A 19,165-nucleotide genomic window follows, 5' to 3' on the forward strand; every position below is an offset into this window, starting at 1 on the left:
GAACACCATGCTTTTCATGCCACAAAATTGAAGCATCTTGGGGTGGGGTGTGCAAGCTCTGTGTCTCCACAGCTTCCACCACTGCCTATGGTCCTAAAGCCATGTGCACTGACCGCCCTGGCCCCTAAGGATGTGCGAGTTTGTGATCGCCCCAAGGGATTAGAACATGAGTTCCTGTAAAATACTTAACTAATTTCTTCAACTTTGAGACCGTCATGCTTGCACTGTACAGAACTGAAGTAAACACATTATACTGTGAAAGAACTCCCCTCTTCCTCTCCTCTGGGGCTACCATATTGATAGTTTCTTTTTTTTAAATATTTATGTTTAGTCATCTACACTTTTATTTGTTTGGCTACATCCTCACCTAGTCTTTGATTGAGGTGTTTCTCTTTTCCTTTTTTTGGCTGTGCCACATGGCCTGTGGGATCTTTAGTTCCCAGACCAGGGATAGAACTCATACCCCCTGCAGTGGAAGTGTGGAGTCTTAACCCCTGAACCTCAGGAAGTTCCAAGTGTTGATAGTTTCTACATATCTCTCCAGAAGAGAACAGGTTCTTAAAATGAAGTGTATAGTTTTCATAAATTACATGTAAATTTTAAATGTACGTTCCAATTTGTGGTAGGTTTCATTATAATCTTAAAGGGTCCATGATCCCTTCACATGGAGAACCACTGATGCTGAGACTTTTAGCTCAGGGTATTTAGTAAGAACCCATGTTTGCCTCCCGTCTTTATCGAGACCCAAAGAGACCCCACTGAAACAAAAGTGGGAAAGACTGCCAAAGTACTAAGTGTTTACCAACAAACAGAACTAGAAAGAAGACTTTATTTAACAAACATTCATTGAATTCATATCATACGCCAAGTCTTCTAGGCCCTGATGATGGAGCATTGCAAGAAACTTGACGGGGACTTCCCTGGTGGTCTAGTGGTTAAGATTCTGACCTTCCAATGCAGGGGCACAGGTTCGATCCCTGGTCAGGGAACCAAGACCCTACATGCATGCGGGAGGGCCAAAAAACAAAAATAAATAAAATAAGAGTAATAAAATATATTTTAAAAAAAGAACTGACAAAACCCTTGTCATTCTGGAGCTTACATTCTAATAAAAGGAGACAGAAATATGCCAATTAGATCATTTAGAAGGTGATAAATGCCATGTGGCAAAAGAGAACAGTTAAGAAGGCTTGGTAAGGCCATGTTACAATTTTAAAGATGGATCACTAAGGAAATGCCCTGGGGGTCCAGTAGTTAGAACTCAGCGTTTCCACTGCAGGGGGCCATGAGTTCGATTCCTGGTCAGGGAATGAAGATCTCACGTTGCATGACCAGAAAGAAAGAAAGGTCACTGATGAATGAGAGATTTCAACAAATGCTTGGAACATGGAAAGAGGATTCGAGCTCTTATGAGGGCAACAGGTGGAAGCAGCAGCTGAGAGCTTTCTCTCAGCCAGCTAAAAGGGAGGTGGGAGCCAGCTGACTTGAGAGAACCCAGGGAGGCTTCGGGCTCAAAGTCAACAGGTTATGGTGGAGGGTAGGAGCGAGATCAGTGAAGTGAAATGGGGGATTTTATTCCCAACTCAGTGAATATGAGTTTGAGCAAACTCCGGGAGACAGTGAAGAACAGGGAAGCCTGGCATGCTACAGTCCATGGGGTCACAAAGAGTTGGACACAACTGAGTGACTGAACAACAAATTCCTCAAACTAGTTTGTGAGCTCACAGGCGTTTTGTGTTGATATTATTTGTATGCCGTACACATATTTTCCAGTATCCTTTTGTATCTGCTCAGTTTATAATAAACATAGACTCACATACGACCTTGAGCAGGGGTTGGGGAATAACTGCTCCAACCCACTGCCCTACCCCACTCTACACTGAAGATTGCAAAGTGAAGGCAATACTTCTCCCAGGCAGAAAACAATGTCTCTTCTCTAAAGAAACTGAATAAAACATCAGAGGACAGCAAGGGCTGAAGGAGTAGATGTCGGCATCACAGAACAGAGCCCTCCTGACTCTGCTAATTCTGATTCTGCCCCACGCAAAGCTTCCAGTCAGATATTCTCATTCGGCAAAGGGACCAGAGGTAAGCTAGACCTACTGCATAATGGCAGAGGAAACATACACTGGCTTGATTATACAGGGCACTTGCTAAGGGACATAAAGCTGGGAAAGCAGCTGACTTGGGATTTGAACTGAGGCCTTCCTTCCAAATCTGTGCTCTTAGCTACATGCTGTCCTGCCTCCCTCTTAGCTTGTACATCTCTTTTCCTGGGTAAATGGGACACAAACCAGCATATATACCTCTGTGTCTGTGGCCATAAGCTGACCTGGATTTTTCTGGCTCTGCTCAGGGCAGGAGTTGCTTAGCAGATATTTATGGAGCATCATGTGTGCAAAGCTCTGTGCCACATCTCGGGCTTGAGAACGGAAGTGAAGAGATCAGCCACCTGCACCACCCCACTCGGAACAGCTGCAGGCGAGAGAGCCGAAGCCCAGATAAAGGTTACTGGTGACACAGGGGGTCCCAGCCAAGGCCCGCTCCGGGCTTGGCCCCTCAGCCCTCAGAGCCCTGCAGAGTCAGCAGCTGGGCCAGGCTCTGAATTGTAATACCCAAGTAATACTTCCCGCTTCAACAGTGGGCTGGGCTGGATGCATCCATCTTCTTGCTTGTGCTAGGGGTCCCCAGGAATGAAAGGACCCAGACCCTGGCTCACACATTAAGTGCCTTCCAGCAGATCCCAGCTGAGTGCACAAGCGTCTGCTGACCCCTTGTGGTCACCATGGGATCTGCACTGGCCCGGCAGCAGGGTCCTTGGTTGCACCTCTGGGACTTTCTGCCCTGGTGTCCTCATTTCTCACATCACTTTCCTACCACTTATCTCGTGGGGTCCTCCCAACAATCCCAGGAGGTGAGGGGAGCCAGAATTCCCATTCCCACTTTATAAACGAGTGGCAGCCCCTTGGGATCTAGTCCCAGATCCACCAGTAATTACTTATCTGACCTTGGCAAGTTAATTCCCCACTCTGCCTCAGTTACCTGTTGATGAAATAAGAGAAGCGGCCTGTTCGAGGCAGCTCTGAGGTTCTTCCAGTTCCCCAGACTCTCGGCACAGAGAAGTGACTTGCTCGAGGTCAGAGTGAAGCAGGGCAGAGGCACTCCCAGCATCAGGTGACCCCCAATCCCCCCACAGCGGTGGGGAGCAGTGAGGGTGTCACGGCAAACAAGAAAATCAGCTTCTCCACATTTGTGTTCTGACTGTGGGCTGAAGTGCCACATGGACAGATGGATAAGTGAGTGATGGGTGGATGGATGGGAGGATAGACAGATATGTAAGAACTGTGGGATCACTCTTAGCTGGGACTGCCTCCCCTGCTCCCCAACTAGCTGCCCCTACAGTTATCTGCTGAGGCCCTGGCAGGCTGCCCCACACCCACTTGCTGGGATCTGATGCCACTGCTGTTGCCTGACACCTTGGAGCTGGGACCTGCCATGACGTCCCAGCATCCTCACCCAAGACTTCCTCCCTGCCGTGTCCGTGACCATATGGTCAACGGTGGTAGCCTAGGAGGAAAGTCTAGGGCCAGAGCTATGTATGGGCATCCATCACAGAGCAGTTCCTGCACCAACAATGGCTGAAATTGAGGGTGGTGCTGGAAATGAAGCTGAGCATCACTGGGGCAGCCGGATGGCAAGGAAAGAGCACGCCTTATGCATCTCACAGCCTAGTTCAAACTGAGAGACTCTGAGCAAGTTTCTTAGCTTCTCTGTGCCTCAGTTTCCTCATCTTAAAAGTGGACTTGGGTCTTCCCAGGTGGTCTGGTGGTTAAGAATCCACTTTGCAATGTAGGGGGCACCAGTCTGATCCCTCATCTGGGAGTATCCTACATGTCTTGGGACAGCTAAAGCTCACGTGCCCACAACTACTGAAGCCTGTGTGCCCTAGAGCCCATGCTCTACAGCAGAAGCCACCACAAGAAGCCCGTGCACTGCAACTAGAGAGGAGCCCCCAGTCTCTGCAACTAGAGAACGCCCGTGCCCAGCAATGAAGACCCAGAGCAGCCAAAAGTGAATTTTTTTTTTAAGTGGGCATGATATCTGAAGAGTACTCTTGTGAATACTGAGTGAGGTAGGATATAAGATGTCTTGCATGTAACAGGTGCTTGGTAAACAGAAGTTCCCTCCTTTTGTCACAGGTCACGGAGAAAATCTAAAGGAACCCACTGTGCACCCAGCAAGACTTTTGAACTGGGAAGGTTTTTCCAAGTGCCCTAAAGGAGTGACGTGTATCTGGTGAAAGGGGAGGAGGGAAGGAAATGCCCTCAGCGAGAATTACAGAGTACACCCAAAACACTCGATCCCACTAAAAGAGTATCATTCATCTGTCCCCTGCCATCAGCATGGTTCTTCAGACACAAAGGATGTTCCACAAAGGTTTCCTGAGGACCAAACTGAAGACATCTTTTCATAGCTAATGGGCAACAGTCAGGACTCCTGTGTCCTGTTCTTCCACTTCCTGGGTGGGCATGTGCCTCATCCACGTCTCCATAACTCTCCCTCACAGCCTGTCCAGCCCAGAATGGGTGACCAGTTCCCCTTAGCCACCTGGTAGAAGGCAGACCTAGAGTTCAGTCCAGTTCTCTGTGAAACAGCTGGTCTCAGGTAACTGACGTCACAGCTGAGGTTCCACAACATCATCTGTGAACTCATGCTCCTGAAGGGCCCCGCCTCCATTTCTGACTACAGTATGAAGACTGGGGGCTTATCACATGCCATTTAGGTCTTCACATGAGACAGGCTGAAGGCAGACTTTGTCACTTACTAGCTGCCCAACCTTAGGCAGGATTCTGGCTCTCTGAGCCTCAACATCTCATCTATAAAGCGGGCTAATAAAATTACCTCCTTTGTTGTTGGGAGGATTCAATGACTCATCTTTGAAAAGAGCTGAGCTCTATGCCTGAAATATGAATGCTCAATAAACGTGAATATGTCAATGATTTTAGTTACTGGAATGGGATGTCAAGGGAGACTTCATTTAACCTAGGAGTTCCACTTGTGTGTGTGTGTGTGTTTGTGTGTCCACTGGACTAAAGAATCCCTAAGGCCCTCCTTAGCTTCCGGATTCTATTTCTCAAATATCTTCCTATCCAATACTCCTTCATTTCCCTCATTGATTTTCCTTCCCTTTTCTCTTTTCCTCTCTCTACAACTAGGCTGCCTCATACCCACTGGTTCGGCTGGTTTTCTGGGTGACCCCACCGACCCTCTGCACCCACCAGGCTTGGGGATGCCATCTTGTTCTTGCTTTAAGTCAGGAGTCACAAATGACACTTTTTAATTAAGGGGGAAAAAAAAAAACCACAGCTCCACCCTCACACCCACCAGGAGCATCTGCATTGCTGTTCCCTTCTCTCCTTCACTGCTGCTAATGACAATATGATGACTTTCTCTACTACTTGAAAACTATTTTTATGTAATTAATGCATGCTTGCTTGCTTATAAATGCCTAATTTAAAAAGAAAAAAGATCTTGGCATATTTCTCTCATTAAAAAAAAATTAGGGGCCTCTACAGAATTTCATTATTTCTTGTTCCTTACTTAAATGCAAACTCCTCTGGTTTTTAATGCAAATATGGGAAGACTAAGTCCACCCGTGAGTTAGTGGTTTATGAAGTGACTTACTAGGTAGACATCCCAACTCTCCCAGCCATCCCACTGCCAGGGTTCCCCCAGTCTGCTGGGCCACAGCATAAGACTGCAAAGACCCCCTGCCCAGACCAGCCATCCAGAGAGAACGGTGGGTGTGGCTGAAGGCTAGACAGGGGTGAGGCTTAGAGAGGCTGTTAGGGAAGATTTAGGGGGGGCAGAGTTCTCTGGAGAAAAGAGGAGCTTGGGTGGCTTGGTGGGCACCCTGAAGACACCAGGATCCCCGAAGCCTTTCTTTCCCCTTTCTAGGTACAGTGCCAGGGAAAAGGACTGTTCCTGAAATGAAACGAATACTCAAAATATAAGAAACACATCAAAATGCTAGCAGTGGTTGATCTAATGGAAGAGTTTTTGTTTTTGGCAGATGTGGTCATATTGCTTGTATAATAAAACTTAAGGTTTTAAAGTCAATTATTCCAATCAGTTGAGCTTAGCCAAGAAAACAGACAAAAACCTAGAAAAATAAGGTTTTGGATCCCACTGAAAAGTAGCATATTCTCAAAGGAAGACCATTAAAGGGAAAACAGAAGCATCGTGGACATCTGGCTCTCCATCCCTGGATGAGGACACATGAAGAGGACTTCGGAAAGGCTCCATGAGGACTGAGGTCCTTACCTAGCAGCTGCGGTGATGCAGAACGACCACTCCCCGGCAGTCAGGAAACCTGCTTCTAGTTCTCTGCCACTAACTTGCTGTGTGACCTTGGGCAAGTCAAGCCACCTCTCTGGGCCTGTTTCCTCATCTGTAAAGTGAGGGAATCTGGTTAACTTTAAAAAATATGTACCGTGACCTTACTCTGGGCACTGTGCTGAAGCTGTAACTAAACAAAGGAATAATCACTTAGAAAAGAGAGTGACTGCTCAGTGTTATTGGGCATTGTGGTTACAGAGATGAACGAGTGAGTAACCCAGCCATCGACATATTCACATGGTCAGCAAGACAGAGTGAACAAGAGACAGCCAACCGCATGCTCAGTGCAGACAGACAAGTCAGCACACAAAGGTGAGGCCTTTTCTGGTGGGGTGGAGTAGCACAGAAGACACCTGAACTGAATCTTGGGGATCCCTGGCTCCTACTCTCAAAGGCTGTATAGTCTGATCTAAGGCTGGGACAAATATCCAAACATCTACCACGAAAGCCAGAGTGAAACCACCACAGCTAAGCCAAGTTCAGAGAGGGGAACCCACGTGGCTTGGGCTGGGTTGTAGAGGGGCAGGCAGGAGGCAGAAGACCAGAGAAGCTTGTGAGGGGTCGGTGAGGAAATGGCATTGAGATAAGCTTTGGAGGGTGAACAGCCCTGAAGAATCATTCTAGACGAAGAGCCTGCAGGTGTGGTTGGGGCAGCAGGCAGGCCAGGGCAGCAGGACTGGCAAGGCTGGAAGCTAACTGAATGCACTGTGGTGAGAGCCCATGCAAATGATGGGCCCTGGGCCAAGTGTTCCACATCCTCATGCCAGTTCTTGGAGGTAGGTTCCCTCACTGCTACCTCCTATTTTCACCAAAGGAAACAGGTTCAGAGAGGTTACAGAGTCTCACAGCTGATGGATGGCAGAAACAGCCCTTAACCCAAGTCTGCCTGATGCCCCACCTTGACTCACCACTGGAATGCCAGGTAGTGGCATTACCAAGCCCTTCCCATGCAAGGTACCACTGTCCCAGCACACCTGGCCTGGCATTGCACCAGACACGTGGGTACCAGAGGTCAATCTCTGCCTTAACCTTGGAAGCCGGCTTGATTCAGTCCTTTCAACTTGGGCAGCTACAGGACTATCAGGATTGCCTTCACCAGAAAAGGGGGGATGGGACTGGGCAAGAAACAGCAGCACTGCCAAGGGCCTTTGTGCTCCACCGTCCACAGGTCTCATTTATTGCTGTTCTACAATGGTGTAGACTGGCTCACTTCCAGCTTGTCTCCGGTCAGCCTAGTGTCATCACGGCCCCAGGATGGACCACTCTGCCTTGACTAGGGTGGCCGATCTTTCCTGTGAGGCTGAGCTTTTAATGGGACCTTGCTCCCTCGGATGCTATCCAGGTACTCCCGGATGTTCGTGGATCCCCGTCGCCAGCGCCCCAACTTTCTGAGCTGGTCTGTCATGAATTTCTTTTTCAGGTGGTCATACAAATGGCTCATCTTTTTCTTGGTCTTGTCTGCAGCTCTTATCTTACAAAAAAAGCAGAGGTGAGGTTACTTCACAGTAAGAGAGGCATCTGTGCTGCTGCTACGAGGTGGAAAAGGAGCCAGATGAACTCAATATTCCATCAGTAACTTGGCTCACAGGGAGCTCCATTTCCCTGTTTGTAAAGTGAGGGCATTGAGCTAGGTCACTCCTGTGGAACCTTCTGACAGTCTGCAGCCTCAGAGCCTAACATCTCTGTTTGGAGAGTGGTCAGGAGGAGGGAGGGAAAGGGTGCATCTCGTAACCCCCCGTCCTTACCTCTTATCACTCAGTCCCGATTACTCACTTGGTGCCCCCCGCATATTGTCAGTGACACCCCCTATGTCACTGAACTGGACTTCTTTTTGGCCACACCACACAGCTTGTGGCATTCTGGATATGCATTGAACATGCACCCTCAACAGTGAAAGCACAGAGACCTAACCACTGGACCACCAGGGAATTCCCTACTTATATCTTCTATTACGATATATCGCCAAAGTCCCCACAGGGAATAGCCATCCCAGTTGAGAACCACAGCCACACATGCAGGGATACCAGCCATTATCCACTGTTCTCAGAGCATTGTTCAGAGAGTTCCCAACTAGATATTCACTGCCCTCCTGGAGGCCCTGAGAAATCAATGGCTGGCCAAAGCCGTCTCCTCCCCTAATGGGAGAACTTTGTGGGGGAGAAACACTGCTCTAATTCCACTACACCATGCCACTGGAAGTTTAGCAGAGAGAGAAACACTCACACCTCTACTCTTCTTTTGGTCTCAGTGACACTTAAGATCTCCCACCATCTCTTAAACCTTTCCCACTGTTTTCAATGTCAGAATCTCATGGGTCCTTCCAGATTTGGTCCGAGAACATGGAGAACAGCTCAAAAAAGTCAAGAAGGGTACAGCAGCTTAACTCTGGCCTGCCTGCTCTAGTGGAAGAAACGAGCACGTTCTCAGAGTCCATCGTGTTCCCTAGTCTCTTCCTCATGCCCAAAACACTGCCTGTCCCAAGTGAGCCCAGAAGATGCATTTAATGAATTAATCAGTCAGGGTCTGTGGGATGATGACACTGTGGTTTCCCTCTTCTTCTGAGGGTTTTTGGGTAAGCAGGTCAAACCTTTCTTGTCCATAAGCAAAAAGTAGAAAAGTCTCAGTTCTCCTGTGGAAAAACGGGAGATAATCCCTGAAGTGAAAAAAAATGACCAAATGGTGTCAATTCCACTTCAAGCTCTAGAAGCAAGACTTATTTTTACAGAAGATTGTAGGAATCCACTCAGGGGCTCCCTAAATAGAAAGGTAATGTGTTTTGAGGGGAAAAAATGCCACAGGAACCAAGAGATGTGGAATTTTCTTTGGTTCCTTCAAACAAGGAATAGCTATGACACTCTGGGTGAATCAGTAACCCAGAGTCTCAACTGTCTCCTCTGTAAAAGAGGCTTGTATTAGAGCACCTTGACGGCCTCCTACCACCTCTAAGATCTCCAAGGTTTCCCCGAGTGGAATGAACATCGATCAAGCCACTAACGCCCTCTAATGGAAAGGCTTGTGATGACTTTACCTCCATCTCATAGATTCGCTGCGCACTGAGGTTGTCACGTATTATCACCCGAGATAAGTGGCTCTTGGGTAAAAATTTTTTCACTGCTGTTTCACTGGAATTCATTAAGCTGGAGAGGGAGAAGGTGGTACAGGCTTGATGGCTGGGGTCAGGACTAGAACACAACCTGATCTGATGGGATCCTGTAGTAGTGGCTAGGCCTTCCTGAAGTTTCTTGGGAGAGGCACTGCCCTGTCATAACTGTCAGAGGAACAAGGGAGTAGGCTTAGGTTTCTTCCTGTGGAATATGTGTGCCTAAGGGGTGTTTCTTGGATGCTGAGAGGAAAAAAAAAATCCTGAGAAGGATGTAGAAAGATCAGAGTAATCCACAAGAGAAGTGTCCAAAGGAGCAGTCATCTGAGGAAAATGCAGGATGAAATGGGAGGTGAAGGTCTTAGAGGAAAGAGGCAAAGTCAGAGGGATAAATCTGAGGGGGGTTGGGGGGAGGGCATTGCTTGAGCCTAGGTCTAAGGGAGATCTTGGTGGGGAAGGTCAAAGGAATCAGGAAAAAAGAGAAAAAAATGCTTATACACAGGTTATGTTTGCTAATTGGGAAATTTTAAGGGAAAAGGGTTTGGGAAAAGTCTAGAAAGGTAAAGAAAGTCTGAAGTGAACACTTGAGGAGACTCTGGAGGGTGAGAAGCAGAAGTTGGGATGGGATGGGGTGTGGCAGAACAAAGCCAGGTGCTCCAGGCCAAACTAGAGATTAACAATTTGGTTAAAATGAGGAATTGGTCAAAAATGGATAATACCAGGCATTGAGTTTTCACTTTTGATAATTTGGTGACACCATGAAGTGGTTTTGCAACTATTATATATATATATATATATATATATATATTTATTTATTTATTTATAGCCTACTTAAAAATAATTATTCGTAATATTTTCTAAAATTTGGAAACTAAATATACAATAAGGAAGCAACTGAATAAATTGTGATTAGGCCATACAATAAAATAGTAAGCAGCTATGGATAAAACAGACATCCACAGTGTATGGGGGGGCAAGTTTACAAAATAGTAAAATTTTTTGTGACATATTCCCTCCTTACCACTAAAAAAAAAAAATGCATAGGCATTTTGCAGTACATATTTATGAATAGATCTGAAACAATATACACCAAAATGGTAACAGTATTTGTCACTAGCCATTCATTATGCTTGTCTGATTTTTCTATAAGTGTATATATTATTTTAATAGGACAATAGGACAAACTTTGAAGGACTAAAAAACTTTTTATCGTAATTCACTGTCAGCCTGTTTGGAACAGTGATTGTCTCCAGACATTCATCCTGCTTGTCCATCTTATTTTTCTATAAGTGCATACTATTTTGACAGGACAAAAAAAAACAGGACAAATTTTAAAGGATAAAACATTTTGAAGAATTAAAAAAATTTTCCCCTAATTCATTTTCAGCCAGTTCGGAACTGTGCTTTTCTGAATGTTTTTACATCTACAAACAAGTAGAAACAAACACCCTTTATCTCCCATTTACAATTTTTTTCTGACAGAAAAGACATGAGGGGATAGAAAAGACTCCTTTAGAGATCAAGATGCTCACAATCAAAAGTCCCCCGAATTCTGCTGGGGGGAAAAAAAGCGTAAAATACCTAGATACACTAAACAGTTAACCCACTCAGTGGTGCACCAAATTACCAATACTTTCTGGGAAGGGCGGGGGGAGGGGGGGAGGCCATGACTGGAAATACTCCCTTTCAAGTAATAATGATCATTTTGAACCATAATGCTGCCAGAACAAGGCAGGGGTGGAGGGTGCGGGGAGGGGGGTACTCTGAGGGAGTGTGAAATGGAGGAGGCGAGGGGAAGCTGAGGTCTGTGGGGACGGGGCCACGGGTGAGGGAACTAAGGGCTTTCCCTGGCTCGCTGCGGATAGCAAACTGAGGGAAGCTTCAGGCCTGAGGGAACCTGGGCCTCACCCAGGTAAGGAAGTTCGACTCTGCCCAGGGGGCGCCAGGAACCTTCTGGACAGATGACGTCAAGCCTGGGAGACTAGAGGCCCGGCCCGGGCGTTCGGAGGATATATGGGTTGAGGTGGGACTCTCAGCCTCCTTCAGAGTCCGGGCTGAGGGTGTTCGGGCTCCGGAGAGGGTGAAGACCTAGACTGGGGCATTTAGACTCTCCTGGGGTCTAAAAAAAGTCCGGGCTCTGAGGCGCCCAAGGTTCTGGAGAGCCAGGACCAAGATCCCCGCAGCTGCCTGAGGGAGCATAAGTCTGAGGGAGTTCGGCTTCCCCGGGGGTCCGGGCTCTGAAGAATGCTCTGGGTACTCGGGCCGCACCTGAAGAGAACCAGCGGCTGCGCGGTCCGCGGCCGCAGGAAGCAAATCTTCGGCTGGCTCCTTACGTGACTGTCCCGGCGGTTACTGAGCCTACTGTGCCGGAAGAAGGCCGACGCCGGGTAGGTGCCAGAACTGGTGGTCGCCTGAGGGGCGACCCTACCGGCAGTGGGCGAACCCACTAGGTTCCATGTGACCGAGGGCCGAAGCTGCTGGCCAACCGCTGAGTTCTCGTCTTCCGCTTTAGCGAGCAACTCCGGAATGGGAGCCGGCTTGGGATCCATGCTCTTATGAGCGCGCGCAGACGTGGAGTGAGCGCCTGCGCAGACGCGGTGAGCGGAGCTCGGCGCGTTGCCCGGGAGACGCGCAAGGAAGGCGGGACCAGGGGGGGTGGGGCGGGCCTTGTGGGCGAAGCCCGGAAGCCTGCGGATGCAGCGGGATTGTCCCTTGGCGACTGCCGTGGCGCTGCCCGGCGCGTTGCCATGGAGACGGGCTGGGCGAGAACCAGGCTGCGGCGCGCAGAGCCCGGACCCTACTTCTCGACTAGGACCGTTGGGGTTCCCGCGTGATCGCAGGGCGGTGGCCGGTGAGTCCGGGCCCGGCAGCTCCAGGACGGGGAAAACGAGGCCGGGGTTTCTCCGGAGACCCGGCACGGCCCATCCTTTTCCGAAACAAGGGACCATTGCTATGGAAACCGGAGCCCCGGGCCGGCGGGGACGGTGGCTCCTGGGTCGTGACCGATCTTCTCTCACCGGGAGACGCTCGCCCAAGGTTGCTTCGTGAATGCACTTGCCCTCCCGCCCGCGAGAGAGAGGTAAGACCCCAAGGTCTTGACACAGCGGGTGAATAAGCCCATTCCAACGCCAACTCCCCGGGAAATCTACCTGACTCACCGCTGGAAGTGGCGCCTTTCTCCCGTCAACCCTTGGACTGTGTTCCAAGTTTTATAACCCAATATTAACGAAAGCCTCATGGTGTTTGCCCACTTTTCCCTCTAGAAAGATCGGCTGTTTTGAGCCTTGCTTTGTGACCCTAGACAGGTCCTTTTCCCCACTCTGCCTCACTTTCTCCGTGTGTAAAATGGAGATACTAACTCCAGACACCGGCTGCTATGCTGTTTTGGAGATCGAACCAGAGGCTTTGTAGGCAGTAAAATGGTGACACTGAAATGCCGCCGAGTCGCTCTTTCTCCCGCTCTCTCCCCTCAAGTTAAAAGTTCTTCAGATCTTCGGTTCATTTCTTCAGGCGATCTTTGCAACTCTGTAGCCCCAGCCTGAAGTAACTCCGTTTACTCTTCATTCTCACAATGCCCCAGATTTTAACTTCCCTAACAACGGCAACAGTAGTTAACTATGTGCTAGGCCCTGTGTTAAACACTTTACATGGATTACCTCATTTAATCCTCACACGATTCTCTTTTTTTTTCTTTTTGAAAGGTCACATTTAATGTTTTCACCACTGTACTTCAGATCTACATTGTACAAAGTGACCAGTATGCCACAGTAATTGACCAGCCTCTGAGATTGTACTTTCACACTAGTGTCTTGGGCTCTTTTGATACTAAACACGTTTCTCATTCAACTGAATTGAGATGCTGCCGTTGGGTTCTCAGGAGCCTTGTGAAAAAAAAAACAAAACAAGCATACCACACCATCTTTGTTTAGTAAGTCAGTATTTGTTTCTTCCAAAACAAACATTCACTTCATTGAAGTTAAACTTCCAAACATAACTTATTAATAGTCTTCAGGTTCAGCTCAGATCACTCAAGATGCAAATTCTCTGCTAAATCCAGATAACTTAACAATAATTTTAGCGCTTAATTGTCCATAACACACGCCAAGGTTTTTCCTAGACCAGTTTTAGGTATTCCTTGTACAGGTGAAAAATGATCTTCAATTTTCTTCTCTTTTTAATCTAAAAGTTGGAAGGTAAAAGATTTTTCAGGGTAGGCACTATTATCCCTATTTCTCAACTTGGTTGCACCCTTAATTGCCTATTTAATGTCTGTCTTTCCCGCGAGACTTTGAGTTCTGTGAGAGAGGGGGCCATGGCTGTCTTGTACTTTTCAGTATCCCCAGCACCTACCACAGTGCCTGATAAGTATTTCTTGATTAGCATGAAAATGACTTTCCTCTCGTCACTACCCTCACCTTCCAGAGCAGTGTCTTCTCACCACACTTTCTGACCCTGTAATGAACGACAGTCTCCCCTCATTCCTATTGCCCACTGGGCACTAGTTTTGGGGACCCTCTGTCCACTTCTCTCTGGGTTTTCAGGTGATGAGGATCCAGAACATCCCTTAGCATTTGGGCTTCCAGCTGGTTGAGGGCGGGGCTTTTTCCCTGCCCCTGCTAGTTCAGACAGTAAAGAATCTGCTTTTAATTCAGGCGATCCAGTTCGATCCCAGGGCAGATCCCCTGGAGAAGGGAATGGCTACCCACTCCAGTAATCTTGCCTGAAAAACATAGACAGAGGAACCTGGTGGGCTACAGTCCGTGGGGTCTCAAAGACTGAGTGACTTTCACTTTCACTTCACATAAGACTTTTAGAACAAACCAGTCCCATCTGCCCTACCTACCTGGGGTGAGCCTATTGCACTGGACTCTGGGGGTACTGGTAGGTAGGATTTGTCTAGGCAGCCTTTGACCTTCCTCTCCAGCCGCCTAAGAACCACCCTCACCTCCAGCCAGCTCCTCCCTCAAATTCTAGAGAAACATGGCCAGAGATCCCATCTTTTCCAGAAAACCTCTTGGGAGGCAGAGTCCTGGTTGTTGGGGTCATTTCTTCATTCAGCAAATTTTTTAAAGCACCTGCTTGTGGGAACATGCAGCTTGGCACTGGCAGTATAGTAGGAACAAAGGCAGAAACAGTGATAAACCACGAGAACTCATAGACAGGGAGTGGCAAAAGCACATCTTCAGGAAATGTTAGGAAGGAGGGCACCCGGGACCTGCCTGGAGCTGGTACTCGATCACGTGTAGGGTAGGGGTATAGTCCCAGAAAGTTTCCCTCAGGAAGTCGCCCTTGGCCAAGATCCCAATGCTCAACAGTGCTCTGCTGAATGGGACAGACTAGGACTTGACAGGCTTGTAAGGAAAGGGGGTTCTGGACTGAGAGCAGGACGGGCCCTGGGCCAGAGAGGACCAGTGTCCACGCGGAACAGAACATGACTCAGCCCAGCCGAGGCCCTTCAGGACCTGAGAAATGTTAAAAGTGGGGAGGAGAGATGGGCAGGGGGCCAGGCCACAGGTGACCTTGACAGCCAAGCTGAGGGGCCCCACTGAGTCATATGAAGCAGGGGGCCCTGAACTGGGGCTCCTCACCTGTCTCCTCTGCCTCCTTTCAGTTTTCCATGGACACAGCCTAGCAGGAAGAGGCCGCCTTTATGTCTCACAGGCCGCTGACCCACCGGCCCGATGACAGCGCCCCCGGGCGCCTTCCCGGTTCAGTTCCGGCAGCCCTCGGTCAGCGGCCTCTCGCAGATCACCAGCAGCCTGTATATCAGCGGCGGGGCGGCCGCCAACAACAGGCTCATGCTCTCGAGCAACCGCATCAGCACGGTCATCAACGTCTCGGTGGAGGTGGTGAACACCTTGTACGAGGACATCCACTACGTGCAGGTGCCCGTGGCCGACACGCCCGCCTCGCGACTCTGTGACTTCTTCGACCCCATCGCAGACCACATCCACGGCGTGGACATGAAGCAGGGCCGCACACTGCTGCACTGCGCCGCCGGCGTGAGCCGCTCGGCCGCCCTCTGCCTCGCCTATCTCATGAAGTACCACGCCATGTCGCTGCTGGACGCCCACACGTGGACCAAGTCCTGCCGGCCCATCATCCGGCCCAACAACGGCTTTTGGGAGCAGCTCATCCACTATGAGTTCCAGCTATTTGGCAGGAACACTGTGCGCATGGTCAGCTCCCCCTTGGGCATGATCCCTGACATCTACGAGAAGGAGGTCCATCTAATGATTCCACTCTGAGCCATTCCGCCAGCACGTGCCCCAGGGTCACTGGTCTTCCACCAAGATCTGTGCTCAGACACCCTTCTTTCGTCAATACAGTAAAACCAGGTGACGCCGTTTATAAGGGCAAGGAAAAAGGAAGGGTGCTGTAAGCTCTTAATCTTATCATTCATATCTTTAAAGAGTCAGCTTACTACATGTAAGATGGTGAAGATAAATTTTCTCCCCAGTGAGTGACAAGTCATGGCTGCTGACCAGAGGGGCGGGTGAACCAGGTGGTGCCCAGGTCAAGTGGACCAGCGCCCAATGCACGTGGCAAGGCTGGAATCCGGCAGTCTTCCCCATGACCGACTAACCCAGGAATGAGTCTTTCACAATCCCACCTCATTCTTTCAAACCCAAAGCCAGCCTTAAGCATCAGGCACCTCCTGTGCTTCTCACAGTTTAAGTGCCAACCTATGGGATGAGTAGCCTTCAAGCAGTGTTCCAGAGACTCTGGGAGCCCCAAGGCAACCCTGCTTTCACCTTTAGCCACCATTGCCCAACTCTGGTTTTCTGGATTGATTGGACTTACATATAAGATAGTTTTCAAACGAAGCATTCTGTTGTGTAAAATTTTTTTTAAACATTTTTTTTTTGAGCACTGCTCTACATGGCAAGCTCTTCTCCAGCTTTTGATGAAAGGTGGCATTGGTCTCTATCTCGGAGCACGTATGGAGAGCTGGCCTGATATCGGGCCTCAGCCCAGAAGGCTGGAGCTGTGAACCGAAACACAGCCCTGTCACCTCCTGCTCATGTGGCCTGTGGCCTCTTGGAGCCTGAGTTTCCTCTCCCAGTGATGACAGCCCTTTCCTCCTAGGGGCATCGTGAGGATCCGTGCTGCTTTAGCGCAGTGCCCTAGCGCGTGGTAGATGCTTGGTGTGACCAGCCGCTGTCCGCGTGAATGATGCCCTGGCCCTGCTGGCCCGGGTCTGAGAGTCATCCTCACAACAGCGGCTCCCCGCCTCTGTGCACAGCCCCTTATTGCTCAGAAAGTGCTCTTCCCAAAAGTCGTCCTGCACGGGGCGGGGAAAAAACGGTTTCAGTCTTCACGCACTCCTGCCTTGCAGGAGGCCTAGATCTCAGAGTCTTTTCAGGCTTCCCACTGTGTTTAACCCGTGTCACCTGGGAGTCCTAGAACAAGGAGCACACATCCAGCTTCCCCCAAAGGGCCTTGTTTAGATCACCGACCATGAGAGCCAGCCCTGGCCTAGCTGGCTGCTGGGGTCCACGGGGTGTGTGCCAAAGGGATGAATGAGCGAGCTCCACTGAAGGTCCTGAAATCCAGGGTGGTTCCAAGGTATGCAAGGATCTGGGTCAAGACCAGCTATTCTAACCCAGAGGTTTTCAGACCAAAGGAGAACTGCTCCATGTGGGTCCAGAGCCCGGTGGAGGCCAAACACGCCTTCTCCCCACACCCACCCCTCCCCTGCTTTCACAGAGAGCCTGTCCACGGGTATCATTTTAGGATCAGGGGAGACTGGTCTCATTTTCTTGATGAATAAACAGACCCACAAATGCCAGGGCTAGTGTGGCAAGCCCCCCGCCCCCCCCCCCCCACCAAGCAGAAGAAACCGATCTGAAAGAAACCCAGGTGGAAAATTTCTTTGAAAGCATTTTTTTCTTCTTTTTTAAGAGAAGTTTATTTGGGTATATTTTGTTTCAGGTTCTGAAATGTTTGAATTCACATGTAAGTGTCTCCTGTGTAAGGTTCTATGTGTCTTAACACATTTGTGTCACTGCCTCCACAATCAGGACACAGAGCAGCTCCGTCACCTCAGAATTCCCTTGTGCTGCCCCTTTGCCCCACCCCAGCCTCTGGCAAACACGCCTCTGTTCTCCGTCTGTATAGATTTGCCTTTTCCAGAAGGTCCCATTCATAGGTCATAGCGGGTGTAGCCTCTGGAGACTGGCTGCTTTCAGTATGCCTGAGGTTCGCACGTGTTGCTGTTCGTGGCTGTGTGCTATTCCGTTGTATGGATGTGCCAGTTTGTTTTACTTTCACCCACTGAAGGATATTTGGGTTGTTTCCAGGTTTTGGCAATTTTGAATAAAACTGCTACAAATATTTGTGTTTAGGTTTCTATATGAACAGAAAATTATCTAAGGTGTGTACCTAGGAGTGAGATTGTTCAGTCATGTAGTAAAGGTTTAACTTTAAAAAAAAAACAAAACAAACACCAAATTTCCAGAGTATCTCTACTTTTTTGCCTTCCACTATGAGAGATCCGGTTTTTCTCCAGTGTTTGGAACTGCCAAGATTTTTTATTTTAGCCATTCTGATAGGTGTGTGGTGTTAACTCCTTGTGACTTTGATTTGCACTTCCCATGTGGTTAATGATATTAAGCCTGTTTTTGTGTGTTTAATTGCCTTCCATGTTCCCTCTTTAGTGAAGTGTCTATTCAGTGCTTTTACCCATTTTTAAGTTGAGTTGTTTTCTCACCACTGAATGTTGAGAAATTCTTTGTATATTCTGGATTGTTGTTCAGTCACTAAGTCGAGTCTGACTCTTTATGACCCCATGGACTGCAGCACACCAGGCTTCTCTCCTGAAGTTTGCTCAAATACATGTCCATTGAGTTGGTAGTGCCATCCAGCCATCTCATCCTCTGTCACCCGCTTCTCCTCCTGCCCTCAATCTTTCCCAGCATCGGGGTCTTTTCCAAGAGAGTCGTCTCTTCACATCAGGTGGCCAAAGTATTGAAGCTTCAGCTTCGCATCAGCCCCTCCAATGAATATTCAGAGTTGATTTCCTTTAGGATTGACTGGTTTGATCTTGCAGTCCAAAGGACTCTCAAGAGTCTTCTGGATACAAGCCCTTTCTCAGACATGGATCTGTGAGTATTTCCCCCCCATCTAGCGTCTTTTCATGCTCTTTAAAGTGTCTCCGGCAGAGCAGAAGTGTTATATTTGGATGACGTGCTACTTTGCAGATTTTCCTTTTATGGATTGTTGTTTTGGTGCCACATCTAAGAACTCTGCCTAACCTCCTATCACAAAGATTCTCTCTGGTGTTGGAGAGTTTAAATTTTCTCCTTATCTCTGTGATCCTTTTGTATAAGGTGTGAGGTTTAGTTTGAGGTTCATATTTTTTCATATGGGTGTTTGATGGTTTCAGCTCTGTTTGTTGAAGGCTGTCCTTTCTCCACTGAGCTGCCTTTACGCCTTTGCACGGGTCGGTTTTTATGCTCTTCATTCAGTCTGATATACGTCTCACTCTCTCTCTTTACCGATACCACATTATGTTGGTGATTGTAACTTTTAGAGTAAGTCCTGTGGTATTCCTACTCTTAAGAGAAGTGTTCATTCTTTTACCATTAACTATGATGTTAGTTATAGGCATTTTTGTAGATGCCCTTTATTAGATTAGGGAAGAATTGGAAAGTATTCTCTTCT

At 48.5% G+C, this 19,165-nt stretch overlaps 2 protein-coding genes across 2 annotated transcripts; one reads left to right on the forward strand and one right to left on the reverse strand.

The window, feature by feature from the left end:
- Window positions 1–7,546: 7,546 nt before the first annotated feature.
- C1H5orf52 (chromosome 1 C5orf52 homolog) lies at window positions 7,547–12,115 on the reverse strand. Its single transcript, XM_043436455.1, has 3 exons — window positions 11,768–12,115; window positions 9,428–9,536; window positions 7,547–7,870 (listed from the first exon to the last, which is right to left on the reverse strand). The coding sequence occupies exons 1-3, from the start codon at window positions 12,046–12,048 to the stop codon at window positions 7,673–7,675; spliced, it is 588 nt and encodes a 195-aa protein (XP_043292390.1). The 5' UTR covers window positions 12,049–12,115; the 3' UTR covers window positions 7,547–7,672.
- DUSP18 (dual specificity phosphatase 18) lies at window positions 12,006–17,937 on the forward strand. The gene is made up of 2 exons (XM_043436469.1): window positions 12,006–12,578; window positions 15,111–17,937. The coding sequence occupies exon 2, from the start codon at window positions 15,181–15,183 to the stop codon at window positions 15,745–15,747; it is 567 nt and encodes a 188-aa protein (XP_043292404.1). The 5' UTR covers window positions 12,006–12,578; window positions 15,111–15,180; the 3' UTR covers window positions 15,748–17,937.
- The last annotated feature ends 1,228 nt before the right edge of the window (window positions 17,938–19,165 follow it).

Source organism: Cervus canadensis, chromosome 1, assembly GCF_019320065.1.
Source record: "Cervus canadensis isolate Bull #8, Minnesota chromosome 1, ASM1932006v1, whole genome shotgun sequence".
In the NCBI taxonomy this organism is placed as follows: domain Eukaryota; kingdom Metazoa; phylum Chordata; class Mammalia; order Artiodactyla; family Cervidae; genus Cervus; species Cervus canadensis.

Excerpts from the sequence above, each read along its gene's own strand:
- C1H5orf52 (XM_043436455.1), bottom strand. The coding sequence starts at position 12,048 with ATGGATCCCAAGCCGGCTCCCATTCCGGAGTTGCTCGCTAAAGCGGAA. Across the intron at positions 9,537-11,767 it reads CAGCCGCTGGTTCTCTTCAG|CTTAATGAATTCCAGTGAAA; the intron begins GTGCGGCCCGAG and ends CTCCCTCTCCAG. Across the intron at positions 7,871-9,427 it reads AGCGAATCTATGAGATGGAG|ATAAGAGCTGCAGACAAGAC; the intron begins GTAAAGTCATCA and ends TTTTTTTGTAAG.
- DUSP18 (XM_043436469.1), top strand. The coding sequence starts at position 15,181 with ATGACAGCGCCCCCGGGCGCCTTCCCGGTTCAGTTCCGGCAGCCCTCG.